This window comes from Nycticebus coucang, chromosome 3 (assembly GCF_027406575.1).
Source record: "Nycticebus coucang isolate mNycCou1 chromosome 3, mNycCou1.pri, whole genome shotgun sequence".
Classification (NCBI taxonomy): Eukaryota; Metazoa; Chordata; class Mammalia; order Primates; family Lorisidae; genus Nycticebus; species Nycticebus coucang.
The window spans coordinates 11547416-11575317 of record NC_069782.1 but is presented as its reverse complement, the minus strand read 5'-3'; the positions used below and the strand labels follow the sequence as shown (position 1 = coordinate 11575317).

At 49.2% G+C, this 27902-nt stretch overlaps 1 protein-coding gene across 1 annotated transcript; it reads right to left on the bottom strand.

Annotated features, from left to right (window-relative positions):
- Positions 1-25: 25 nt before the first annotated feature.
- On the bottom strand, positions 26-27902 carry IFT27 (intraflagellar transport 27). The gene is made up of 12 exons (XM_053583347.1): positions 27767-27902; positions 27391-27452; positions 22244-22319; positions 17625-17659; positions 16916-17062; positions 16125-16635; positions 9392-9471; positions 8924-8983; positions 7762-7821; positions 5443-5560; positions 4550-4659; positions 26-264 (listed from the first exon to the last, which is right to left on the bottom strand). The coding sequence occupies exons 1-12, from the start codon at positions 27900-27902 to the stop codon at positions 166-168; spliced, it is 1494 nt and encodes a 497-aa protein (XP_053439322.1). The 3' UTR covers positions 26-165.

Genomic DNA, 27902 nt, shown 5'->3' with positions numbered 1-27902 from the left:
GAACAGAAGGGGCTGCTGCTTCCACATTTTTTCCTAATTTTATTTAAAGCTGTCATGATATATAGAGGCAATTCCAGCTTCTTTCCTCTTCCAAGGAGACAGAGCCCACTGCCAGGTCCATAGTGGCACTCACTGCCCCAGCGTGCGGAACAATCCACCCGGACATCACACCAACGCCTGGAAAACTTCCACCTTCTCCCGGTACAGGTGGTGGAACTTCTTGGCCAGGCAGTGGAAAGGGGCTTCATAGTTTTCCATCTCCTTCTGTGGAGACAGTTTAGAAAGGTGGCTGTTATTTTTACAGTCATCAAAGACGGCCAGCACTCACTCAGCATTTACTTTACTCAGCCACCACCCACTTTCTGCCTCATTTCCTTGTCACCCCATTCGGGGTAGCTACTATCATTATGCCAATTTTACAAGAAAGAAACCGAGATACGGGCAGATTGAGGTAATTTACAGGAAGAGACCTGCTTTGTAAACGGTGAGCTGGGGCCTGAACTAGGTCTGTTTCTACAGAGCCTGTACTTCTAGCCACTCATTATAGGTGTGACAGAATGTTAACATGGGACCTTTCTTCACTTAATTTTGATGGAGGCTCCAAACATCAAAATAAAATAACAGACGGCAAGCAGACCCCTGCTTCCTAGGAAGAGCCAGACAGGATGGGTCTGCCTGGATCTCCAGGACAGGGTTGAAGCAGCCAGAGGAGAGAAAGTGGTGAGACCCAGGCCTGGAAAGAGTCAAGGTGAGGCTGGGTCTGGCCAAGTCAGGCAAGGGCTGCCAAGTGGACAGGCTCTCCCAGGCGAATCCGGACAGGCCGCAGAGGGAAGAAAACAGCTTGCTTTCAACAGCTACTCTTCTCTCACCCTCTGTGTGTGTGCACACATTTTTAATTCTTTTTCTTTCTTCTTCTTCTTTTTTTTTTTTTTTTGAAATAAGCTGGCAGAAGAAAGAACCCACTGCTTAAGACAACAGCTCCGGCGACAAATGCACAAGAACCCATTCTGAAACGATTCTTGGCAGCTGGCAAAAGTGCAGCTTTGATAAGAGGCAGTGAAATATCCAAATGAAACGGAAGAATTTCCAAAGTGAAGAATGTTCCAGAAGTCATCAAGCTCAGTGCCTCTGTTTCACAGATGAGTGGTTTGGGGCCCAGGGGGTGAAGTGGCCCAGCTGGTTGGTGCAGAGCCCAGCCTAGCATCCAGATTCCCCGATCTGAGAAGAGCTGCCTGTCTCCTAGGCCAGCCAGGCTGAGAAATGTGCAGAGAACAGCAGGTGTCGTGTACCAAGTCCCCTGCACTTTCTAGCAAGGGGAATCCTAAGCAAAGGAAACAGCTGGACAAGAGCGAGGACAGAGGTGGCAACAGTCGGGAGTGTGCTGAGGATGGAGCAGACAGTTTAAAGCTCAGATGAACATCTGTACCAAGCTCACAACTGCCAAGGACCTGGAAACTGTCACCTTCTAGTCAGACGTAAGAAAGAATTCAGTTATATCTGCCAGGCACTGCTGGTTGTGCACAGCATAAGGTCCTAGGCGACACCAACATCAAAGAATAAAACACTGCCTCTGTCAAAAGTAGAGGTAATATCGAGCGGAAAAAGAACGAGGCCTACACATGCACAAGGACTTCTAAATGGACTTGAAAGCTCTCCAAAGTGCAATCTTGGGAGAACCCAACATAAAAAGTAAGGACTCCAATGCAGGCGAGCCTTGGCAGGCACCATGGAGTGCTGCTGAAACAGACGAAAGTGAACCATTTCCACAGGTATTAAGAGGTTTGCCAGTGACAGGAACCCTTCTGTCAAGTGACTAATCACACACTCGCTCATGTAGTTTGAACACCTGTAGAGTCAGTCAGTTTAGAGTGAAGGATCCTTAGAGCTGGCTCAGACCAATCTGGCCTAGAATTCTGTCCCAGAGAGTCCCCAAGTATGCTTTGTGGGGGGAACCTCTTCTAGAAGGCCCATGTTTTTAAGCTGGACAGGGCTGAGTCCTAGCCCTGGTTCCAGCCCTCGTTTGCTGGGTACCCCAGGAAAGCTGCATGACCTTTCTGAGGCTGTCTGCCATCTACACAGCAGGGACAGGAGTGCTGCCCAGTGGGGCTGTAATGAAGCCTAAACAGCTGATCTCAGCAAAGCACCAGCACACAGTAGGCCCTCAGCCATCCCTATGGAACGTGCTTGTAACACTTGTTTGTATTTGATACTGTCCAACACCTTATAGTGATGAACAACGTTTTAAAAATTTTAACTTCTGTTTAAAGAAAGGCTTTTTAATTTTTTGGCCTGAAAATTTCCAATTTTGAGAGGTATTAGAAAGGTGGGCAGCAGGACGACCACCATTGTGCTTAGGAAGGAAAGGAGATGGCCTTGGCTTCAGGACTTGGCTGCATCTCAGACTGCATTGGGTTATATTTCCTTTTTAATTACAGCTTTCTTAACTGAGCTGCCAGTGGTGCTTCTGTGAGCGTCAACTCAGGGGGGACTAGTTAACTCGCACAGTTAATACCAAGTGCTTAACTGCAGCCTCCTCAAGCATAATTTACACCCACCCGTTTCAACACCTGAACAGAGTTTAAACCTGCAGCCCAGTGGCCCTTGGTAACTAATGTGCTGGGAGTGGGTTTTAATTTTTAAATCCCATCAAGGGTTCTGGGGAATACGGGATATTGGGGTAAGGGGACAGTTTCACAAATATGAATGGAGGAAGAGGGATACTGAAACATTGTTTCTGTGGGTACCATGGCCTACTGCTTTGCTCAAAGGCATGCTACAGAGAAGATGGGACAGGGGGCATGCGGTAAAAGCTCACTAATTTGAACTTCATTAGTTTAGCATTTGTGATACTCGACCAGAGGCAAGGGTAACATTTTTCTGTGTGTAAGTTATGAATAAAAGGATTTAGTAACTAATAATGGTATAAACAAGATTATTAGGGCAACATTTATATAACATTTATCGAGCATTTACTATTATAGTAAAATAAATGTTATATAAATGTGTTATATAAATAACTCACCAGACTCTGTGCTAAGTGGTGTATATTTGCCATTTTACTTCTCATATTTATTACTCAACAAGGGATGTGTTTTGTTATCCCTGGTTTACAGGTGAGGAACTAAGGCACCAATAGATTAAACAACATTCTGGCTCCCATGCCAGCTCGGTGACTGTTCTCCCCCCAAGGATACAGTACCTACCCGCCTTTACCTGCTACACTCTTATGCAAACATGCTGCTTTGGGGGGTTTTAAAAGTTCCCATCCATACAGCAATCGAACAACAGCATTGGTCAAAATTCCTAGATATAACCATGGATATAACCTGCAGCTGAAGTCAAGTTTGTGTAGAAGATAACTCCAAGAGCTTAACTAGCCCACTGACTTTCTTGGAGGACCAAAGAATCAGAACAAAGCAAGGTCCAAGTTATAACCATGCCTGTGGCAGGCCCAGTGGGCCTCCCCGGCACCTTGCTCCTGTGGGGTCCAAGATGGATGTTTCAGGGACACCTGCTTTTGCAGGGTGGCTCTTCACTTTGCACCCATCCTGGTGAAGTCTCACACTGGTGTCTGACAGGGGCAGCCTGGGTCACATGTCTTCACCTTAGCTGCAAGGAGGCTGGGACTTCCAGAACTCCCAAACACAGGAAGCTGATTCCACAGTGCTAGATGGCCAAAATCACAGCACATGTGTATGTATACTAAAGACGCCAGTAACAAATCATTCCTACTTTCTCCACTTAATGAGGTCTCCTGCTGATTTTTTTTTTTTTTTTTTTTTGAGACAGAGTCTCACTCTGCCACCCTGGGTAGAGTGCTGTGGCATCATCAAACTCTTGGGCTCAAGTGATCTTCTTGCCTCAGCCTCTTGAGTAGCTGGGACTACAGGTGTCTGCCATAATGACCAGCAAGTTTTCTATTTTTAGTAGAGATGGGGGTCTCACTCTTGCTCAGGCTGGTCTTGAACTCCTGAGCTCAGGCAATCCACCTGCCTTGGCCTTCCAGAGTGCTGGATTGCAGGTGTAAGCCACCGTGCCTGGCCTTGAGTCACCCTGGGGCGGGATCAAGGGCAGGGAGCACTGATGGGAATCAGAAGCCATGAATCCTAGTCCTGGCTCAGCCCTTCACTAGTCTTGCAACCTTGGGCAACTCAGTTCACCTTGGTAATACTGAAACAGGAACTGTGGGGCCAACTCCAGGTGTACAGGACTCATGTGAGGGTTGAAGGAATAATGTTCCAATGACACCACAAGCCAAAATCTCAGGCAGACCTCAAGGGTCACAATAATTGAACACAATACACTTGTATTTCTTACTAATCGAGATGCAACTTTTCCCAGGGCCGACCTGCTGATTCCCCCTTACTGTAATGCATGAGTGACTACTGTTATACGGAGAAAAGATCTTGGGCTAAGAACATAAACATCAGTTTCAAATGAGACCCCACATATGGTGGAATAACAGCTTGATGCATGCGAGGTCATGTGCAAACTGCTTCCAGCAGAGGCCCACTCCAGACTTGGCCGCTGAGCAAGCCCAGATACTCACCACAGAAGTTTCAAAATATTCCAGGCCTTGGCCCAGCGCCCATGCCTGGGCCTGAGCGGAGTCCACAGCTCGCCTGCTGGCCAGGTCTGCCTTGTTCCCCACTAAAACACCTACTCAAAAGAAACAACCAAAACATGGCATTTAACCAGTGGTCTGGGGGACTAAAAGCAAGGACACTATTTCTGAGAGCCATAAAACTCCCCTGAGAGAGGCTGCCTGACCCTCAAGGAGGTGACCCCCAAGGGGAAAGCAAGGGGTCATAGGAGGGCGTTGCTTTTCACACACAGTTTTGGTCAGCCTTTTTTCTAGAACTCATGTGTATCTTCCTCCTTAAGGGCACAAGGCTGTGAAAGCTAGGGCCAAATTTACGTGAGCATTTGTGATAATTCCTAGGACGTGGAGCAAACTTTAAAATGGTCATTAATACTAATCTGAGGACTCGGCTCAGAGTCAGGGATTCAGAGGTAATTGAGTTCGGCTCCCAGCTGCATCAGCTGCAGCTAATTTCTGAGCCGGTCTCTGGAGATCACTTTCCCGAGCCTATAATGAGGAGAATTTGTTGATCTCACATAGGGCTGAAAAATAAACTGATTTAAAGCATTCAGAAGTGACAACAGGACTTGAATGTTTACTTGTACCCCACATACAGGAGAAAACGAGGAACTCTTCCCTGAGGTTAGCTTTCTGGAAATAACTCGAATTAGAACCCAAGTCTCCCCACAATCCTGCAAGGCAAGTGTCATCCTTCCCATTTGATGACTCAGGTTTGGGTGGTGGCTACGAGGCAGAGCCTGTGTACAATCGAGGCCCTTTCTTGCGCACACAGCTAACTTCCCCATGCCCTTGCCCCCTTGAGCTGAAGGACAGCTGCTGGAAAGGTCTGCAGCTCCTACCTGGGAGAGAGGTGCCCGGAATCTGTGACCGGACCTTCTCTAGCCACTTGCTGCAGCTGTTGAAGGACTGCTCGCTGGTCACATCATAGACGAGACATAAGACGTTAGGACTCTCCCACTGTGCGAGGGGGACGGGATGAGCATGTGTCAGTAACAGGCAAAGTAACTTCAAGGCTGGGAAAAAATTCAGCCTTCCAAGGGTGCAGAGAAATGAACACTATAAAAGAGATGTGAGGCAGAGAACAGCTACACCCACAGAAATCAACCAGTTCCCCTAAGGAATGATGATGAGGCCCATGCTCAGTGGCAGGGCGGGGTAGGGCTCTCTGCCTGGTGCTTCTGGGCATCATTGGGAAGCCTCCCAATGGCAGGCTCAGTCTGAATATTCCCACTTTGCGGCCGAAGACACTGAGTTCGGGGAGAGTTAGTGACTCACCCAGGTCAGAGATGGTTTTAAAACAACAGTGGTGGAGACGGAGGAGGAATGTGGCTTTTCTCTATCCAGAAACCTGCTTTTGCCGACCACTAGTTTCATTAATTCCTCCTTCCACTCATTCTCACTGAAGGCCCGCTATCATGTGAGTTGTTACGCTTTGTGCTCTGCAGCCCTGCAGAATATTCTTTCTTTCATTAGCAGTCCCTGGAAGCTTGTTTGCTTGCATCTTCTTAATAAGGGCTGGCTTTTTAAAATGCAAAGGGCAGTTTCTGCTTCTCCTGCAGTGTCTGCATCAGCCCTAATCCAAACCACACCGACAACTGCATAGGGCCCGATGTCCTAATTAAGGGCCAGGGCTACACTCTCAGGGGCTGTTGCCTTTAGGGGCAGCTCAGAGTCCAAGGACATCCTGCTTCTGCCACTGGGACAAAGGATGGCCCTGCACAGGCCGTGGATGCTCACCTTGGTGCATGTGACTCTTGGTCATGCCCTGGTTTCTGGGCACTTCCATGCTGTACAATTAGAGCCTGGCTTATTTCTGGGGTGTCAGTAACCTCCCAGGGTAAGGGGGAGAATCCCTTTCCCTCCAGATGAACTCCTTTTCCTTTCCAGTCCTTGGAAGGCTGGCCCAAGATGGGCTCTGGAGGGCTCACTCCCCACTCCACAAGGCTATTCTGGCTCCTGGTGGTATCTAGGCTGGGAGAAGCTTGGACCAAATTGATGATCCCTTCACTTCACAGACTGACTTTTCAGTCCAAGGACACTATGTACACTATGTACACGCAGGAGATGCCTCAGCATGGTTTTAACTCACCAAGCCCTCTTCCTTCCAGGCTTCAGTAAGGAGCCTGGATAGGCCTGGGATCAAGCTGAAGTGGGAAGGGGAGAACCCAGAGTCAGGGCCAGCTCTGTGTGTGTGTGTGTGTGTGAATGAATGAGCTGAGTGGTGGCCTATAGTGTGTGTGTGTGTGTGTGAGAGAGAGAGAGAGAGAGAGAATGAATGAGCTGAGTGGTGGCCTATAGTCCAGACTTGCGTGTGTGTGTGTGTGTGTGTGAGAGAGAGTGAGAGAGAGAGAGAGAGAATGAATGAGTTGAGTGGTGGCCTATAGTCCAGACTTGCCCAAACACATCATCCTTTCTGCTGGGCAAGACAGCCCTAGTGCTAGGCCATGCACACAGTAGGCACTTGGTAAACATCATGAACCATGCACGAAGCCAGCCCTATGTGAAGGCATTGCCATTAGCTCTACTTTTGTGAGACAACAAAAAGGGCAGAAAACAGTTTCCATTAAAATGTGGCTGTTCTTGGGAAGGCAGGGAGGGCTCTGGAGAACTCCAACCCTCTAATTAGCTCACTGGCCCAGATGAGTGAGACTGTTACTTTGGAAGGTACAGCAAGCTGGATCCTGGTTGGACAGGGGTGGACAGGGGCATGTCTCAGAACAAGACCCAGCGGAACACCCCCATGGAAGCTCCAGGGCCCTATCCAAGGGGTAAACCTCATTACTGGGCCTCTAGGGTACTCCCCAGAGAGGAAGGACATACTTGGCACTGTCCTGGGTGGCTGAGAAGGGGGTGGTGAAAGGACACCACCAGGAGGGGACTGCTGAAAAGAGGGAAGGCCCTGGAGTGGGAGGGCTGGAGGGCTGAGCCACAGGCTCTGGCACATTAGAACTGGCCACTCCAGAGCTGGAGGTGGGGCAGTTGTGCACACTAGCCATTCCTTCTCCCCCCAAGTGGCCACAAGTCCCAGGCTGAAGGAAGGTCCCATAAAGACTGTTGCCACGGTAGCGTCTCTTGACGACCAAGGCATAGTGAAATCTCTGCATGAACACCGTAAGGGCAAACAGTGGTGGGTGGGAAGCAGACCGCGCACTACTTGCCAATTTGTCCAGCATTTCAGAAAACAGCTCCTTGCCGGCAGAGTCAAAAATGAAGAGTTCCTAGAATCAGAAAAGCATGTCCTGTCTGAGAATGTCTTCATGTGGGAAAACCACGGGCTCCGGGGCACTGATCACTCTCGACTCACTACAGACTCGTCTTAGTGGCAAAATACAAGCGTCCGCGTGTGCGCATGTTTTCAAGCACCCTCTGTCTGGGGACAGACATGCGAGAGACACTGCTGAGAGGAGCAAACTCCACAGTCTTAGATGGTGAACAGTTTCCCACACCAACCAGCACTTCTGTGCGGCGCCTCAACTCTCCTAACCCCGCGTGCAAAAATACCAGGAACAAGCTGACTTCCCACCTGGCAGAACAGAATGCTAAGCAGGCTGACAAGTGCTCTGGTTTCCAAAAGGTCATTCTGCACTTTGCTAACCAAATTGATTCTCAAATCTTAAAACGATTCCTCTTAAAGGAGGTCACTGAGTAGGCCTGGGGAAGGCGATTAAAGTAGGACAGCCAGTCATCACTGTGGGATGGCTCTGGTGTGATTCTGACAGAGGGCATGGAATCACCCTTCCTGCCCCTGTCTGAATGTTCCCCAGCCCTCACGAGAGGCCCCTCTGCCCCTCTGCCCCTTAATGCTGTTGTTCTAGGAAGTCTCCCTCAGCTCCCCACTGGTACTGGGCCTGCCCTGGCTGGCCTCTGGCCCCTGAAGCACACAGTGTGACTGGTATCTACTTTGCATACTGGTTACCTATGCCCCTGTCTACCCTTTATGGGGGTACTCAGAATTTTTTTTCCCCTCTCATGGACCTATTTAAGAATCTGGTGAAAGCTATGAACCCTCTCTCCTGGTATGCAAAGACAAACATAAATCTTGCCATTCAATGTCCAGAGTCCTAGGTTCCCATAAAGGAGCCCAGGTCAGGAACTTTGACACTAGCTAACCAGTTCTTTGACAACTGGTCTTCCTGCCTTCCTCCTCGTCAGCCCCTCCCTTGAGTGCTTTCCACATTCCCCAGTTGGGTTTCCAAATGTTCAGACAAGTCTAGGCTACATCCTCACACCGCATCTTCCTAGGGAGGATGGTGGTGACCAGGGAGACCCCGGGCCCAGCTGGGGTAGCCCCAAGTCCCTCTGGGGTAAGACACCACTCACCACACTGTCGCCCGTGTCAGAAACTGGCACCGTCTTCACCACCAAATCCACCCCTGTTGTCTGCAGAGGAACACCAAGAACGTGAGCGCCCCGGGGGGGGGGGCACGTTGTAGAGGACACAGTAAGCTCCCCAATCCCTGAGGGACATCCCTAGCCAAGGGGTTTGTGTTCTGGATTTATTTGGGTGACAAGTGGCTCAGACTGCAGAGGTCAGAGAGGACCAACTAGTCCCTGCTCCCCTTATTGCCCCTGAGTGAACTGCTACTCATGGTGACTAAGTTGTTCCTGGCCAATCTGCTCTGCGGACAGTCCCTTACCCTGGGCTAGTGGAAAAAACAATCTCCACATGGTCCTCTGAGCAGCCTGTCCTCAGGCTCTTAGGGTTTCTTCAAGGAAGTTTGTGAAGTCACTCACTCGGGGTTAACCCGTCGCTTTTCTCTAAGGCAGGCTACAACCCCCACAGCTCACCAGGGTGTAGTTCTTCTGGAAATGGGCTCCATCGCTGCGGAAGATCTGTGCCAGGGCCGTCTTGCCCACTGTCGGGTCTCCTGTGAGGTCAGAGGAGAAAAACACCACTGACTTGAGACTCTCCTGCTGTAGAACACTAGTCTAGAAACCAGAAACTCCAGTGAATTTTCAGAGGAAATGAACTTGGCTCTCACAAGAATGTGTTCTGAGGCCACTTGCAGGGCAATAGGTCCAAGAGACTCATCTGCAAAATTCGTACGGCCAGAGCACATTTCTGCACAGCTAAGCCCTTCAGCCAAAGGAACTGACCCAGAAGGTAACGGAGATTATGGAGGGCTCCGAAGCGCAGGAAACAGAGCTGACACTCTTCCAGTGAAACACATCCTACGGGGAAAACCTGTCATTTCCAAACTTGAATTTACCTTGACATTCTGAAGATAAAGCAGTGTGAATGGCGCAGGCGTGGAGGCTCACCTGCACATAGAAGTAGTCTGAGCTTAGAGCTTCTACCTGATACTTTATTTTTTTCTGGGTAGGGATTTATAGGATGTAAGGAGTCAGATGCTAGGTCACCATCCTGAAGTCCATTTCCAAGTGACATATTCCATCTCCATCTCTGCATGCCCTTTGGGACCTCTGAGGATCCAACTTCCTAGGGGCCTCTCCACAATTCTATTTGCAATGGCAACCATTTCCTCCAGGCTGGCCTCACCCCCACTGGGTCTGTCTGCCAGACTTTCTGTTGTTGGTCAATAGTCCCAGAACCGGCACCTCGGAACTAAAGGTTCATGTTGGTTTTCAGTCTGATCTCTGAACCTTCATAAGACTATCAGGAGCAACTAAATCTGGAGTCCCTCCCCTATGCCCTCCCAGCCCCCCGCCCCGTGCCCATCAAGGGGCCAGAAGCTGTCTCTGTCCACCTTTAATTCCCCTTTGTCCTCCCCACTTTTCCAACGTGGCTCTGTTCGGCCTCCTTTTTGGCCTCTTTTGATAAGCCAGTTGTTTTTGAGTGGCACATGAGTCTTCACACCTGAAGTCACTCACTCAGGGTTAACCAATCGCTCCCGCAACCATTACCCAGCCCCCACCCCACAGCACTCTGTTTTCTGCTTTCTCAGGCCTCCTGCTTCTCAGCAAAGTCACTGCAGCACTCCTCGCCCCCCCACCAGCATCGCTCAGCACACCCTCTTTCACCTGCTTCCCCATTTTACAGTTGGCTTCAACACCTCTACTCCCCTTCTCAACAGCCTGCGCTCTGTTCACTTTTCAGCTTTGATGCGCCCCGCCTATAATTTTCTCTTATTAGACAAGTATTTGACTACTAGTGGCATTTCACTTTACGTGAACTCCCCCAGGTTTGAGTGAGCCATTCAGGTCTGGCTTTTCTATCTGTTACCGCTTCTTAGAAGGGAGCCAACATGTGTTGAGCCCTCCTCACCAACCCGTCTTGTTCACTCCTTCCCTGCCAAGCTGCATATCATTGACCTCATCTGACAGTTGGAGAGACAGGGCTCAGTAACCTGCCTAGGATTCCAACTTGTGCTCTCTCCATCAGGCCCCGCTCCTCTCCTAGAGCTCAAGGGCCACTTCTGACCCATATTTAGTGCTGCCCTACAGGCCCTCATCACTGCAGCCTTCCGTGACATCCACAGTAATCACAGCCTGGACTGTCATAGGGTTACCCACCCATCTCAGGGCGAATAGCACACATCACTTTGCTTCTTTGGGCCTGGATGGCATCCACCCTCCCAACTCCAATTTTGCTCCTGAATCCAGTGGGAAACTGGCCCTTCCTGCTTGTGAAATTCTCCACAATTTTCTGGTTAATTTCCTAAGTCTTTCTTCTGACTGTCAGTCAGAGTCACCAACACTTATAGCAAACTTCCTGTGTTGGTGAAGAGGGGGAACCAAGCATAGGGAGGTGAAATAACGGATAAACATGTTGCAGAGCAACAGGATGACAAGTGCAAATTCAGACAGCATAGACTGAGAACCGAAGTGTCTGGGGAGCAGCGAGGAAAGAAATGAACAATAGGGCTCGTCAGTGTGGGAGGCTTCCCTAGGGTCAAGGGCTGAGGCTGTGGGTCAAAGCAGCGAGGGCTCTGTGGGACAGGGAGGAGGACGTCTGCAAAGGCACCATGTGAGGTCACCGAGACATGACTGGCAAGTCCAGTGATCTCCTCTCATTTCCCATCCTTCTTGACAATTCTGAAGGATGTGAGTCAGCCTGAAGCTGCCTCTCCTTCCTGAGCCCTGTCCCTGTGGCCTGGGTGACCCTGCATTGGCCTGGTTCTCCTGCCACTCTGTCTCATTAACTGTCACCACTTTGACTGTCACTTCTCGAGGCAGGATCTCCCTCCCAAGCTCTGTACTCCTGAGAACCTGTGGATGCTTCTGCTAGAATGGCCTGCTTTCATCCACTCTCACAGCATCACAGCCAGGCTCCTGGCACATGCCTGGGGCCTCAGTGGTTTGCCCACCCAGACCACCATGCATTGTTACCATCCCCAGAGTCAACCTGTCACCTCTGACTGCTCCTCCACCATCTTCCCATCTCTAGTCAGTCTCCTTAGCGCCACTTACACCCTTTGCTCTGTCCCAAGGTCACCCTCCTTGGCTCTGACTGCTGACACTGTCCTGGTTAGCTCACACCTGGGTTCGTCTCAGCCCCAAGCCCTCCCTGCTCTGCTGGGTGGAAACTCTGCAAACACATTTCCCCTGTGTCAACAGCTTGCTATTAGGGTCTGCTAATGTGAGTTCCAGAGAGTGGAAGGCCGGAGGGGGGAGAAGGAAATTGCTCCGTCCCTTTGCTTTTCCTTCGTCTTAGCATTACCCTTCTGGCCATGCCCCCAGTGGGAGGAACAGCTTCCTGTCTCCATTTTCATTATTTGCACCCCCAGACCAGACTTATTATGGCCCCTCTGGGGTTTCAGAACAGTGGGCAGTGCCCCCTCCTCAAAGGTCTACATCTCAGCTCCCAGGGCCCCTCCCCCAAGCTTTTAGGCGCTGCTAACCCCACCCTTTCCCCTCTGCCCACCCAGCTCAAGGGGTGACACTGCTCCCTGCAGTTACCGCCTATGCTGCCTCAGCCGCCTCTTTTGTCTTTCCAGTCATCCCACACCTGTTTAATTAACATCCTACACAAAATTCTCACCATTGAGATGCCCAGCATCTGTTTTTTGCCTGGATCCTGATTTGTGTAGTCCTTGGTACCAGGAGTGGTCTCAAAATACAGACCAGGATGGTTTGGAACTGGTTTGGTCTTGTCTTTCCCTGAGCACAGGGCTGAGCTCCTTCCAGTGGGAAATGAGTCTTAGGGATCAGTGGCATTGTGGTGGCATCATATGCAGGTGACAGAACTCCTGCAGTGCCAGCACTAACAACAGGACAGTGCCCCTTCCTTGGAGGTCTGGATCACTGCTCTCTGGGGCTCTTTTTCTAGCTTCTGACGCCCCCAACCTCTGTCCACCACTCTGTGTCACAACAAGGCTGCCTTCTTACTCTTCCACTTCTCCAACGCCTGATGAACCAATTCCATGTATTAAAATCTCTCCATTGAAAAGACAAATGCATTTTCTGTTTTCTTGAATAGGCCTTGACTGAAAATACTTCCCAAGTGGCCTTCTCTCTTCCTCTTTACTCCTTGCTCTAACCTGTCCTGAGCATGATATCCATAGACGGACCTTCATAAAACAGTGCTTTCATCCCATCAAACCCTCACACAGCCCACCCAGGGTTCCTTGCTGCCCGCAACTCTTCATAGCAGCCCTAACCGGCTTCCCAACTCACTCTCCAGCAATCCCTTATACAAAACCTGGGCTCCATATACTCCTGTTTGTTCAGTCCCTAAAAATTACTCAAGACCACCTCCTTCCAGGTCTCTCTAGTCCAAGTTCACATTCGGCCTATTCTCTGCCAGGTATAGCTCAGGCAGTGTCCTTCCAACCTAATGGGTACAATGAACACCACCTGGGTGACGGGCACGTTTACAACCCTGATTCAAGCATTACAAAAGCAATCCATGTAACCAAAACCATGTGTACCCCCGTAATATTTTGCAATAATAATAATAATAAATCAGTCTCCTTCCTGCATAGCCTCTGAAGGTCATCCCTTCCCCCTCCGTCTTTTACCTGTGTGGGTAACGCGCACCATCGCTGGCAATGTGAGATTTGATATCAAACCAACCCTCCAGGGAGCGCTATTATCATCCCCACATTTAATAAGAGGGAGTGTATCACAGCCTACAAGTGCACAGACACGGGAGTGACTCCAGCTCCATCACTTATTAGCTATGCGACTATAAATCAATTACTTCATCTCTCTGTGCCTCAGTTGCTATCTTTGCAAAACAGGATAATAACAGCACCTACTCCACAGAATTGTTATGGGGATTTAACGAGTTAACACATGCAGTACCTAGCAAATAGTAACTACTTTTAAAGTATTTCTTGAGTAAATAAAATATAGAGAAACATCAAGTGTTGTTTTCTTTCTTTGTTTAAGCCAGAACAAGTAACAGCTGTCTGTGTCTTGAGGCATGTCCTCCTTATCTGGCACACAGAGGGCATTAGTCTGCGCCTGCTGCATTGTACTTAGTGTGCACATCTGAGCTCTTCGTTGGCTGTAAGCACTGGGCAGACTCATCTTTGTATTCCCATTGCACTTTGCATGGAGACTCACACATAGTAGGTGCTTAATATCTGCTAAAGGAATAAACATTTGAACTAAATATCAGGTTTCTCTATGACCAGTTGTAAGAGAAAAACCAGTCATTTTTCTCTGACTGGTACTTTTGTTTAACCAGTGGGGTGCATGTGGTGGGGTTGGGGTGGAGAAAGAGAATTTGGCAAAGGGACTGATTCAGTGCTTTGGCTGAGGTCTTTTAGTGCCTGGGAAGGTTCAGAAGGAAATGCCCTTGTGGCCTTGAAAGGAGGTTGCAGACTGAGGGGCAGGATGGAGTTCAGGAGCCCCTTACTCAGGCTATGGATGAAATCAGGAGAAAAAAGTGCCCAGAGGACAATGGACAGAGAAAGGTAAAAAGGAAAGTGGCATAAAGACAGTACAGTGTGGGGTAAGAACAAAGCCCTGGAAATCTGATCCCCTGGGTCAGGACCCAGGCTCTGGATCATACAACTCTGCTGTGTCCAGCTGTGTGACCCAGGGCAAGTGTCTTCACCTCTCTGGGCCTAGTTGCCTCATCTGTAAATGAGGATGACAATAATACCAAATCCAGAGGGTTGTTGTGAGGACGATTCAGGGAGGGGACCTGTACTGAGGGTCTGGCACAGTGCTGACACACAAAAAGTGCTGTTAGTTCCACTATGGAAGTTGAATCAAAAAAGAATTAGGAGAAAGAACAGTCACAGAGAGAGAGAGAGAAAAGCCCATTTGTAAAGAATCTAACTTTAGAAGATAAAAATGTTCCCACCTTGTCTGTGAGGAAACCGAAGCTCAAAAAAGCGCTTTGTCCAAGATGACACAGCCAGTAAGAGGAACAGGCAGAATTATTTTTGTTACACAATACTGCCTCCCCTGGTGCTCTGGAAACTAGTGACTCTCTTGAGAATCATTAATTTATTTTGCTCCAGTACGATTTAGGTACTATTGTCAGTCATCTTTCTGTGTGACCCTTTTATTTTCAAATTAGAAGTCACTAAAGATATTACAATTTATTTTCAGTCTGGAAGAGAGGAATTAAAAAAAAAAAAAAAGGAATCTCTTTTACCGTACAAATTTCTCACTATTTCTTTCCTGAGCTGGTCAGGGAAGCCTGGAAAGGTCACAGGTTTCAACAGCAATACAAGTTAAAAGAGTTTTGGAGGTGGACAGATCTGGAGGTTAAAATCCCATGTATGACCCTTATTAGGGGTTGACCCTGGCCAACACCTCTTATCATTTCAGTGAGATCAGAACAAGAACAGATCTTCCTATGAAGACAGGAAATATGCTACAGTGAGATGATGAAATACATGTGCCTAGCATATAGTAAGGACTCAGTAAAATACATATGTATCTTGTAGTCATATGTCTATAATCCAAAGTATTGTTTTTCTAAATGTGCAAACTGATACAAGGGAAACACTACCAATGTGTATGCGGTATATTCATTCATTCTACAAATATTTGCTAGCACCTGCTATGTTTCAGGTGTTGTTCTGGGTGCTTGGAGTATATCAGTCAACAAAAACAAGGATTCCTACCTTTGGTGGATTGAACGTTTATATCCTCCCGACTTTGGGCTAGTGCAGTATTAACTTTGAGTCTTAAACACAACATACCGGTGCCTTTTGCAAACTCTTGTCACTCTCTCCTATCTCTGTTATCAGAGGGGATGGTGTGTGTATGTCAAAATCCCATAGTAAAGACTACCAAAGTCATTGATGCTTATTTAGCTGAAGCACTTACGGTTTGCTTAAGTTGATTTTTTTAACGAGCCTGCTCCTCCAAGTTTTTTTAACGAGTTATTTTTTAACAAGTCAGCTCAACTGGTGAAGGTGGTCTCCGAGTATGACAGGGAGCAGGGGAAATCAGCTGGAGCTACAAATGTGCTCTGGAAGATAACTGTTCCAGCCTAATGTAATTTACTCTATCAGTAATTGCAGCAACTCGCCTTTGGGAGCCAGAAAGGGAAAGAGGGTAGACAATTTACGCGAACAAAAGCTCTCGATAAATTACGAAGGCTCTGGACTCAGGAGACCACTGTTATTCAAGCGCAAGTTTTCAGACTCACCTGCCAGGATGCATTTGGCTGCCAGCTTCACCATGGTAACCAACACTACCACGGACCAGAGAGGGCAGGCGCGGCTGCTACAGGCGTTGGTGGGTGGGCTTCGGGGCCCTGGGCCAGCCTGGGCCGGGAAAGTGGGGAGGGCTGGTCTCAAGGGCCTGTGCCCGGGGTGGGGATGGGGATGGAGACAGAGCAGGCCTGGCCCTCCTGGGCTGGGCTGAGGGCGAGTATCGGGCGCTGGCGGTGGAAGGAACGAGAAGGCTCCAGGAGGCCCAGTACAAGGCTTCAGGCGGCCCGGTACAAGGCCCCAGACGGCAGGCCGGTAAGATGCACACGAAGGGACGCGGCTTGCACTCCCAGCCCAGCCCCGGGTCTGGAGGACACAATCCAGTACCCACTGCGTCCCAAGCACCGCGCCAAACGCTCTTGCCAGGCAACCATCGCCCATCGGCCCCGCCTCCTTCTCCTCGCTGAGCCTCGATTGGTTGTCGCCAAAAGCTCCCACCCCCGAATGCTCGCGGAGATCCAGTGGGAGGAGGGGGCGTGGCTAATGGCTTCTTTTGCGGTACAATTCGTAGGAAGATCTGCTCTTCAAATTCATTCCACTTGACGAATGGTTGTAAGTGATGTTACTCACTTCCATCCCCGACTCCCGCTCCCCAAGGAGTGTGGTGGGTAGGGGATGTGTCCGGAAAAGAAGCGCTAACCTCAAGCGGAGAGTTGATAAAAGAAGCTTTCTGACTGGCCAGAGCCTGGCTTGGATGTCCTCCTGATTCGCCACACCCTCTGCCCACGATCTGGCCAGTCCGGCTAGCTGTAGTCTGGCGCCTGCGCAGTGGCTGAGGCCGCAGTTGGGTAAGCTGAGCTCTCTGCTGGTTTGGCGAGCGCAGACAAGTTCTTGCCGCTGCCCCAGATCCCAGGTTCCGGGGAGCGCGGCTAGCCTAGGAGGTACACCGAAAAATCCAGTCTTTGTCCCGTATCCCGTAGGGAAATCTGATTTTAAAATTTCAAGAACGGTATGGGCTTTAAATCTAAAATATGAAAATGTTTAAAGTGATACCTATTAACAAAAAGGAAAACAGTAAACTTTAATGAGGCTGGGCAGTTGGACTCATGAATTTGAAGTTACATATTCCTCTTAGTCCATTTGATCTCTTGCAAAATGGAGACTGCATCACATACTATATGCTTATCACACAGGGAAGCTCCTAAAGTATCAGTTGACATGGAGCAGGGGTGGGATTGTCCCTCCTGCTTGTGGTCAGGTCGTCAGAGACATAAATCCCTACCATCTTCCGGGTCTGGGCAAGTCATCTTATCCCTGAGCCTCTAAAGATGGGCCTAGTAGAAGCCACTTTGTGGGCTGAATGTTGGGATTGAAAGAGCATATAAGTGCCTGGGACACAGGTGCTTAGCAAGTGATTATGGAATGGATGAGTGAGAGGACGCTTACTGGACAGATAAGGTTATCATCACCATCATAGGCTGGCCAAATGCACTCACTCTCACTGAGCCCCTGGGATCTTTGATGGCCAATGCTGAAAGGGAAGAGCATCCCCTTGGCAAAGATGCCCGGGCTAAGAATTTGCGTGCCCTTCAGACACCTGGACCATTCTGCCTTCTCTCAGCTGCTCTTTGTCATCCTGCAGCCACCAGCCTTGTGCAGGAGAATGAACACACACACTCTCTCTCTACAAATGACTATGATAGTTTCAGCCCTTGATTTGGAGTAAAACAATGCAAGTTGTCTAGAATTTTTTCTTTCCTTGGGATTGATTCCTGGTATTATGGCAAAGGCCTGTCTCTATTTCATTCCCCTTAATTGCTTTTTTCCTTTGGTAGCATAGCATAAGTCCGTCTCAAACTCCCTGGGTCTGGGTGAGCAGGAAGTTTCTGTCTGCCTCCCTCTTGCTGGCCCTCCTCCAAGCCAACTTGTTCGCCATGAGTGATCGCGTTAATCCCTTAAAGGTCCCCTTGAGTGAAGCACCTTCCCTAGCCAGCTCCACATAGATCAGATGCTGAGATACATCTGGGGAAGCCTCCAAAGCCCGAGTTCCCTCATCTGTGGGTGGGGATCATAATAGCATCTCTCTCACAGGACAATTCTCTGTACCACACTCCTTTTCCCCCTTCTGTTACTACTACTCTGGGTGCTTTTAGCACCATCATAAGAGCGTTTTGGAACTTTCCACAGAGAGGGTAAACACCTGTATGGTGAATTCTATTCTCTGCCCCAAGAGCCTTCTATGTATTCTCAATGACTTAAAGACAGCTGAATGAATGACTGAGAGTCACTGGGTTTAAGGTGGTCAGAGAATTTTAGAACCATGAGGGCTCCTGTGAGGTTCTAGTCTAACACCCTTCTGAGCAGCTGTAACAGGTACAGCTGGCTTATTGGAGCACATACTGCATGCTGGCCTTGGTCTAGGTGCTTTTAGGGATGAATTAGTTTAATATTCATATTTTTTTTTCTTTTTTTTTTTGTAGAGACAGAGTCTCACTTTGCCGCCCGTAGAGTGCCATGACGTCACACGGCTCACAGCAACCTCCAAGCTTTTGGGCTTACGCGATTCTCTTGCCTCAGCCTCCAGAGCAGCTGGGACTACAGGCGCCCGCCACAACACCCGGCTATTTTTTGGTTGCAGTTTGGCCGAGGCCGGGTTTGAACCCCCTACCCTCGGTATATGGGGCTGGCGCCCTACTCCCTGAGCCACAGGCGCCACCCTAATATTCATGTTTTTATTTTATATTCACAATAACCCTTGTAAGGCTCATGTCAATTTCTTCTTGGGGGAACTAAGGCCCAAAGGAGGTTAACTCAAGTGTTCAAGGTCACATAGCTAGTGAGTAGCAGAGCTGGGATCTGAACTCCCTCTCATTCTTCCTGTCATCCTAGAGAGTAAATGTTTACTGAGCTCCTTGAAATAATAACACATGGAGCTTTATATACCAGGTGTGTGCTAAGCACTTCATATCCTCCTTCTTATTGTATTCCACAAATCTGAGAAGTGGAAACTATCGTTACTTTAAGGAAAAGAAACTCAAGTCCAGGGAGAGAGGCCAAGGTCATACAACAAGCCAGCTAGATCCAGTACCAACCCAGAACTGCTCTTTCTTTCCACAACCTGGCATAGTTTCTCCAGTTTCATGATCAAGATTTTCTTGAGTGCCTACCATGGGCCAAGCACTGTGTTGGTTGTTGGAGCCACAGAAGCAAAGATGACAGAGTCCCTGTCCTCACTGCTGGCCTGCCATGGCCATGGGGAATATAAGCCCCAAGTTGTAGTTTCCTGACTTTTCCAGGGAAAAGGAATCTGGATTTTTGTGTGAAATCTCTTGACCTGTACGTTTTGGCAATGAACTTCGATTTAAAACATGGGATCTGCAGTAGGAACTTCTGTTGATGGTTCAGCCTGAGGACTGCCTATCTGTGTCCTGTAGTTAAGACAGAAAGATAAAGGTGTAGACAGATCCTTGTGACATGAGTGGAGGCAGGAATCCCAGCACTGTGAGGAGCATTCCTAACCTCGGATGGAGTGGAGAGAGAATGGAGAAGAATATTCTATAAGAAGAACTTCATAGGAATTTGAGAGATGGACAAAGGAAAAAGGCTGTGCTGGGTAGATGGGATAGCACCCACAAAGCCAGGGATTTATGGGAATGCATCAAATCAAACAGCCGAATGGTAGAAGAAAGTGAGGCAAGGCCTGGTGTAGGAACTTTCTTTGAGGAATTCATGCAGTGGATATTGATTGAGTACTTACTAGGATGTAGAGGTGAACAGAACCATCTGGAGAAGCAGATGACCAGGCAGTGGTGCTCTATGACTGTGTGTAGTCAGCATGAGCAGGAAAGGACCAGGTATGGGAAGGAAAAAACGCCCTCTACTTTGATCCCAGGACCAGCATCGCCTGGGGGTATTTCAGAAATGCAAATTCCCAGGCCCCACCCCAGACTGTCTTAACATGGGGGTGAAGCCCACAATCTGTGTTTTCATAAGCTGTCCTGGTGATTCGGATGTATGCTTATGATGGGAATGACTGCTCTTAGGTAATGCTGGGAACTACCTTGATCAACCATATCTGGTCATTTGTTTCTCAAACTCCTCAGGGATATTCCTATGTCCAAGGCCTTTGCATATTGTCTTCCCAGCATGGAGGTATAGGTCTTTCTGTCATGATCTTCAGAGCTCTGCTCAAATGTCACTTACCTAGGGAACCCTCTGAAGCATCCAATTGAAGAATTGCTCCCAATCTTTCAGTCTCAATCTCCTTGACTTGCTTTACTTTCCTTATAGCACTCACCATTATCCGAGATTACAGTCTTTCCCTCTTTATCCATGAGGCTTTGGTTCCAGGACCTCGGTGGACACCAAAATCCAAGGATGCTCAAATCCCTACATAAAATGGTATAGTATTTGCATGTTACTGACACACATCCTCCTGTGTACTTTAAATCATCTCTAGAATACTTATAATACCGACTACAGTGTAAATGCTATATAGTTATACTGTACATTAACATTTGTATTATCTTTTATCGTTATCTTAAATTTTTTCCCAAATAAGTCCAACTGCCCAGCCTCCTTAAAGTTTGTTTATTTGCATAGTATCTGCCTCCCCACATCAGAAGGTAAACTTTATGAGAACAGGGACCTGGCCTCTTTGTTACCCCAGCATCTAGGACAGTGACCAGCATGGTGAGACACTCAGTACATACGTTTGAGTTAATCAATGAATCCTGTAGAGTTCACCCTTCTGGTCATTCATTCATTCATTTAATAAGGACCGATTCTTGAATATCAGTTCTTGCACAGGTAATGGGCTTCTTTCTGGTAGAGGTTCAGTGACTATTAAGATGGGGGCAGCATTCCCCTCCCCCTGCCTGCACCCCTAGCTAGATCCATATACTATGTGGAGGAGGAGGGGTTAACAGTGCTGTTTCATGAAGCCAAGGTCTGGGCTGTTGAGGCTGATTACAGGGGTTTTGGATAAGAAGGGAACAGAGGGGGCAGCTGTTGACAAGTTGTTTCTAGAAACTGTTCAATCATCCTGGGGTCGAATGTCTCCCAACATTCCTCATGAGCTGCATGTGGGAGAGCTGTGGCTCCTTGCCAGGGACAGCCGCAATATTCCACGCATGGCACTGTGGCTGACTGTGCCCACTGCAGGGCCCCAGTCCCTCTGCCATCGCACCTGACAGCCAGGGGGTTCTCCCTCTGCCTAAGCCCATCACAGCCCCATTCCTTCAAGGTATAGTAGTGAGATTGTCAGATATGAAACAATACCTTTGAATAAATAAGAGGTGTTGGGAAAATTAGTAGGAAAAAGGTCTCTGGAGAGATATTCTGCACAAGTCCTCAAGAAGAATGTCTTTCATACGTTAAAGCAGATTTGCTCGAATGCCCTCATGTCAGAGATCAATGCCAAAAAGAGGGCTAGGAAATTTGTAGAAATTTTATGTATGTAGTTCATGGTTTCTCCACCTCGGCACTACTGAGATTTTGGGGGGGGACATTCTCTGTTGTGGGGGCTGTCCTGAGCACCGTAGGATGTTTGGTGGCATCTTTGTCCTCTATCCACTAGCTGCCAGAATCACCTCCCTCCTTGAGACAACCCAAACTGTCTCCAGACATTGCCCAATGTCCCTTGGGGGGAGGGGGGGCAAAATCTTCTGGGGATGAAAGCCACGGATTTAGATGTCTGAATTCAATGAGTAAAGGATACTGATTTTAAAACTGAAATCCGCAAGGACCTGCGACTCAGACTGCCAGGGTTTGAGTCGCTGCTTTGTCACCTCTGATTTGTGTCTCAATCTCTTACCTGCTCCAGTGGGCCCAGATGAGTGACCACAGCTGAGTCTAGCTAATGCCTGACAGGTGGTAAGACTCAATAAACACCAGTGCTGATGAACAGCTATACTGGGGTGACGATGTCTCCCTGAGGGGGTTTATAACGCTGTTTTACAGCTTCTTACAATGCGCCATACTGCCTTCTAGGGGGAATGACCTTCGCTGTTCTTTCTTCCCCTGTCCACGTGGGCCTGGTTGTTTATGTCTCCGCTGATGCAGTGCTTGGCGGTGGCCATCTCAATAAAGGGCCGAGAAAATGGGACTGACTCACCTTCTGTGCGTCCGAAATGCAAAGTGGATCCCTGCGCGGGGGCCTGGGCACGGCGCGGGGCCGCGATGTCCTGATCCTGTCAGCAGGGGGCAGCAGCAGCTGGGAAAACGCCTGCTGCAGGAGTGCGCAAGGGCTGCGCCCCGCCCCCCGCCTTTGATTTACTTTGCTGCTGCTTTTATTAATATTTGAAGTTGAGCAAATCTTTCCAGAGCCACCCGAAGGCCTCCTTTGAAGAGCCCGAGATGCCTCCTCTGCTTTCCCGGAATGTTCCATGTTTAGAGTGTCTGTGGCTATGTGCAGGCTGATGGAGCAGGGGAGCCAGCTTTTGGCTCTGAGTCCTGCTGGAGGTGTCACCCGCACCTATGGATGTCCCCTTGCTGTTTCCACACTCCACGCATATGGTTGTGTCCAAGGAGGGGACAGGTAATTCCGGAGCGCTTAGTCTGAACCTAGGTCAATTTCTGCTAGAGGTCAAGTTCATGAGTCCCTATTTCTCTAGCCTTCTTTCCCCTTCTGCAGCCCCCACCCCACATAATCCCCTGGAGCAAGTGACACAGAAATGGCCCCAGACTGGCCCTCCCCCTGTGGCTGGGGGTATCTTATCCGGCTTCCCATTATCCCCCTCTACACAGGAATTTAACTTCCAGTGTTGTTCTTTCCTGGTGCCCTGGGAGTCACTGTTGACCTTCAGTTCCATTTTCCACTCAGTGGCCAGCATCACCTTTAAAATTTTTTTATTTCAAATAGACAATATCTCCCCAAGGTTTAAAATTTAAAAGACAGAAAGGAATCTGCAGAGAACAACCCCCAGGCCTGTAGCTCCCCCACCCTTTTACTCAGGTTTTGCATAATTCCAGCACACAGCGTGCAGACACGTCTTTCTCTCCTTCCCCCTGCAGCAGAAGCCGCCAGCACCACACTCTTCTTTACTAGGCTTTTCCACCTAATGTTCTTTGGAAGGGCCTGTGTCAGGACCCAAAGTTCCCCTCAGGTTTTTTTCAATAGCTAAGTCCTGTTCAACCGTGGAGAGTGATCTTTCTAAATCTTGTCACATTTCCACTGTCAGTCTCCCCTAGTGGCTTCTTGCTGTCCTGGGGTGAAGTTTGCCTTCCCTGCAAGGCTGTCAGTCCTGGTGGGCAGAGGAGCCTCCTCCCAGGCCTCTCTCCCCTTAGGGCAGCTGGCTCTCACCTTCAACCAGGCCTCTCTCCCCTTAGGGCAGCTGGCTCTCACCCTCAACCAGGCCTTTCTTCCCTTAGGGCAACTGGCTCTCACCTTCAACCTGCCTGTCCTGCCCCAAGGCCTTTGCCCTGCTGTCCCTTCTTAACTTGCCTAGATACTCCTCACCGGCTGTCACCGCCATTTGCATTCACCGGCAGTGCACATGATCACGGGCTCCAGAGCCAGAGCCTTGAGATTTGAACTCCAGTGGCCACTTCCTAGCTGTGTGCATGTGGGCAGCTGCCACCCTTCTCTGCCTATTTCCTCCCGTGTGGAGAGGGAGCCATAACAGATCCTTCGTGGGGGTTTTGTAGTGAAGATGAAAGGACTGGGCGGAGCAAGCCTGCAGAGCTGTCTGAGCGTAGTGGTCTGATGGTGCACGCCCTGAGAGCTGGGACCATGTCTTCCTTGCAGCCATCATATGCTAGTGCCTAATGGAGATTAGGAATTCTATGAATATGGGTCAAAATTACCTCACTTCAGTATTGGTCTCTGGAGGGATTGTTGTTTTAACCCAGTAGTTTTCAAAGTAGGCCCCTGGTGAGACTAATTAATAATTATAGCCCACAGAAATTGACCTCCACCCCAGGTTCTCTCCTAACAGTGTGTCATCTCATTCTCACAACTGTCTGTACAGGTAGGTAGCCTCATGATCTCATGATCCCTATTTTGCAAGTAAGAAAACTGAGGCACAGAGAGGTTAAGTAACTTGCCAGAGGCCACACAGTAGCAGAGCTGGGAGTCAAATCTAGGAAGCCTTCTGGAAAACAAGGAATGTTTAAAAAACATTGTCTTAACCCAAAGATAGTTAGTTATCTCAATGAGGCAGGGAAGGGGACTCTGCTCAGGGGGACCTTTCCCATCTGTCACTGCCTGATTCAATTCTGGTCAAGTTCCAGATCCAGCTCAAATGTCTCTCCTCCCTCCAACCCTACAGCCCATGTCCTAATCTACCTCTGGGCTCTCAGAGAAGGGAGGTGGCTGCTCTACCCACACCAGTCCCTTGGGTACAGGGCATCTGCCATCACCTCTAGGCCATGTTCTGACATTTGTCCCCTTTGGGCCTTCCATGTCCATTGCCCTCTTGGCACCTCTGCTGTCCACACAAGCCTGAGCCCTTCTTAGCTCTCCAAGGGAGACCATCCCTCAGGCCTTCAAAGCATGGCTCCTCCAAGGACTTCCCCAGCCTCATTCATTCCCTCACCTCCTACCTATTCCATAATCTGCTGCAAACCATCTTCCCCTGAACCTGTGTTGAAAGTCGCTCATGGCTGTATGGTCAAATCCAAAACCAGGCTTCAGGAAGAGAGGACACTGTGCACTTACTATGTGCCAGAACTCATGGTAACTCTTGAGGGACTATTGTTATCCCCATTCTACAGAGAGAAAAACTGAGGCACAAGGAGGTTTAGCAACATGCTAGCCATGAACCTAGACCGGTTGGCTCTTTGAACTACACTCTTGGCCACATCTCTGCACTGTCCCTAAAGGGGCATCTCTGCAGAGCTGACACAGTCTCCTCCTTCCTGGCATTTTCCTCTCTTTGCTTGTGACATCCCTCCTCCGGCTTCTCTTCCTGTCCCCTCCCCCTGCTGGTCTTTCTCCCATGTTGGAGGCTTCTCTGCTCCATGCTCCTAAAGTGGCTCCCCCAGGCCTCCTCTGTTCTGGCCCCTCCTTCCCTCCAGGCTCTCCCTGGTGAGCACATTCCTGCTGTGATTCCTAGACAGCAGGTCACTTGACATGGCTAGGCTCTGGAATGACAATACCCCCTTCTCTCACCTCTCTGCTCTCTCAGAGGTACCATGAGGGTCAAAACTGACACCACCTGTTGCTTAAGATATGCCTTGCAACTGTAAAGTGCTAAGCAAAGGAAAGGGCTGTCACTGTTCCCATGATCACCTCTATTCAGCTGTCAAGTCCTCTGTCCTTTCCTCTAAATATTCTTGAAACGAATTGTCAGCCCCCAAATCCATGAGTTGGAATCTGGCAGACTTTGAACAGGTCATGAAAATATGTGATAACTGTTCAGACTAAAAGTCGAGGGCTCTTTCTCCAGTGGAACCCCAGGGTAAACACAGGCTGGCGGAGAGGGAAGTATCACCTGGCTGGACAGACAGGGCAGGTCTCTGGCCCCCTCTTGGCCTCTTGTAGCTGTAAACAGGCGTGATTGCTTCAATAGCAGGCCAGCCCTGCTCCCTAGTGTATGGTGCCCCACGATCACATTAATGTGCACAACTATGATTTAATAATAATAATAAAAAAGAAAAAAAAAAGGAAGCTGGTGAGACAGAAAGCACCCAGAACCTCACGATTTATCCCCACTGAGGGCTGTGTGCCCAGGGGTGTGTGTACTAGCAGAGGGAGGGACAGGAAGGTCGACTTTTAAGTCAACAGATCTGGGTTTGGAGCCTGACTTTAAACAAAAAAATGTGTCTCTGGTCCATCTTCAGTGTTCCAATCTCACTTGCTGGGAAAGATTTTTAAAGTCCCACAAATTTGGCAGTGCACAGTGGCTCAAACCTGTAATCCTAGCATTCTGGGAGGCTGAGGTGGTAGATTGCCTGAGCTCAGGAATTCAAGATCAGCCTGAGCAAGAGCGAGAGCTCATCTCTACTAAAATAGCCCAGCATTGTGGCAGGTACCTGTAGTCCCAGCTACTCGGGAGGCTGAGGCAAGAGGATCACTTGAGCCTAGCAATTTGAGGTTGCTGTGAGCTATGACGCCACAGTACTGTACCCAGGACAGCAAAATGAAACTGTCTCAAAAAAAAAAAGAAATTCTACAGATTTAATCTTTGTTGGGGAAAAACAAAATACTTTTGGGACACAAAAGCTGGACAATAGATACTAATTGTGTGAACTAGTCCTTCAAAGTGCTGGCCCTCACCTCTCTGACGGCTCTTGCCTGTTCTCTCAAACTGCTCCAACAGGCACGTCCATTTTCCAGAGGAGGAAACCAAGCCTTAATTAAATGGGTTAAATGATATGATGACACCGGAGCTAATAAGAAATAAGACGGAGATTAGAATTCAAATCTTCCTGTCTCCAAACCTGACCCTGCCTCCTTCCTGCCTGGGTGACATGGGGAGAGCTAATGAGCTTTGTTTAGCCTCTTTCCTTATCTATAAAATGGAGCTAATGATGAGACCTACCTCAGAGAGCTGTGAGGATTAAGTGGGATTAGGGCTGGGAAGCACTTGGCCCAGCCACAGAGTCGGCACTGGACAAACGGTATTATTTTTACTACTTTAGGACACAGTGCTGCTAGACAAATAAATAAACAAGCGGATGAATGAATAACTGAAATGTATTCTCATCCTTTACTGAGGACTGGGAGTTTTCCTCCTAAATTTCCTTTAGATGGAAATATAGTGCCCATTGAAGCTTTTATCGTGGCAGAAAAAACGGGCATCACTTCCTCCGTTAGTCACACTCTTGAGGGATCTTTCTAAAGGCAGAGAGATGGCTGGCCCCAAATCATCCGAGATGGTTTCTCTGGCCATGCTGACAAGGTGGTGTTTTGTGATGACGATGCAAGAAACTTTCCAGTAACTGATCCTCGGTCCCAGCCAAAAGCTTCGCATTTTGCAAAACTGCTTGACCCTAGCGATTTCTCATCTGGCGCTGGCTCACCCGGCAAATTGCACAGCCGTCCTGGAATTGTCTCTGAAGCACTCTGCTCAACTCATTGCCCTCTGCTCATTTCTTGAGAGTTAACAGATGTGAGCCTCAGAGGAGGTGACAAAGGGCCCGAGACTGGCGAAGCTGGAGCGGTAAGAGAAGGGAGCAGGCTTTTGGCTGGAGTGCGTCCTGGGCGTCATCATAGGCCGGCGCTGTGATGAATACAGGAATTGGCAGAGCGTTTCTGTTTCCAGCACAGCGAGGCTCCAGGGCCTGGCCTCTGGGCTGCTGCCCTGCTGCTCCCCTCACCTGGCTGCCGACAGCCAGCTGCTTTCTGGTTTGTGTCGCGCGATACAGGATGCACACTAGGACTGTGGTGCGTACAACCCCTCAGGCCAGATTAGCCTGGGCTCCAGGTTTGAGCCCCAACGCCAACACTCTCTTGGTTTGGGGTTCCCGCAGGGGCCCACCCTCCGCAAGGACTTACTGCAGCGAGTGGTTTATTGCCCCGCGGCCCCCGAGGCCCGGTAGCACAGTGGGCAAGGGAGCCGGCAGGGGACGCTATTCAGCCCACTGCTGCTGTCCGCGGGGAGACCGCCCGCGCTGGCCTCAGAGTCGTCCTGCTGAGCCGAGGAAGGCACGGATTCCCAACTCGCCCTTCCGCCCTGCTCTCAGGTGATTCCACCTAGCCCTGTGCAGCGGCTGAGTGGGCGCCCCCGCCAGGGATAAAGAGCCCTTGCGCAGGCAGGCAGGCTCAGGTCGTAAAGGGTGTGGGGGATGTGGGTTGGGGGCACCGCAGCATCTGGGATAACGAGCTCCAT

Coding starts and splice junctions, on each gene's coding strand:
- IFT27 (XM_053583347.1), bottom strand. CDS start 27,902: ATGGAGCTCGTTATCCCAGATGCTGCGGTGCCCCCAACCCACATCCCC. Junction 27,453..27,766: donor CAGCCGCTGCACAGGGCTAG/GTGGAATCACCT, acceptor TACGCACCACAG/TCCTAGTGTGCATCCTGTAT. Junction 17,063..17,624: donor ATCCCAGGGGCTCAGTGAGA/GTGAGTGCATTT, acceptor TGTACCTCCTAG/GCTAGCCGCGCTCCCCGGAA.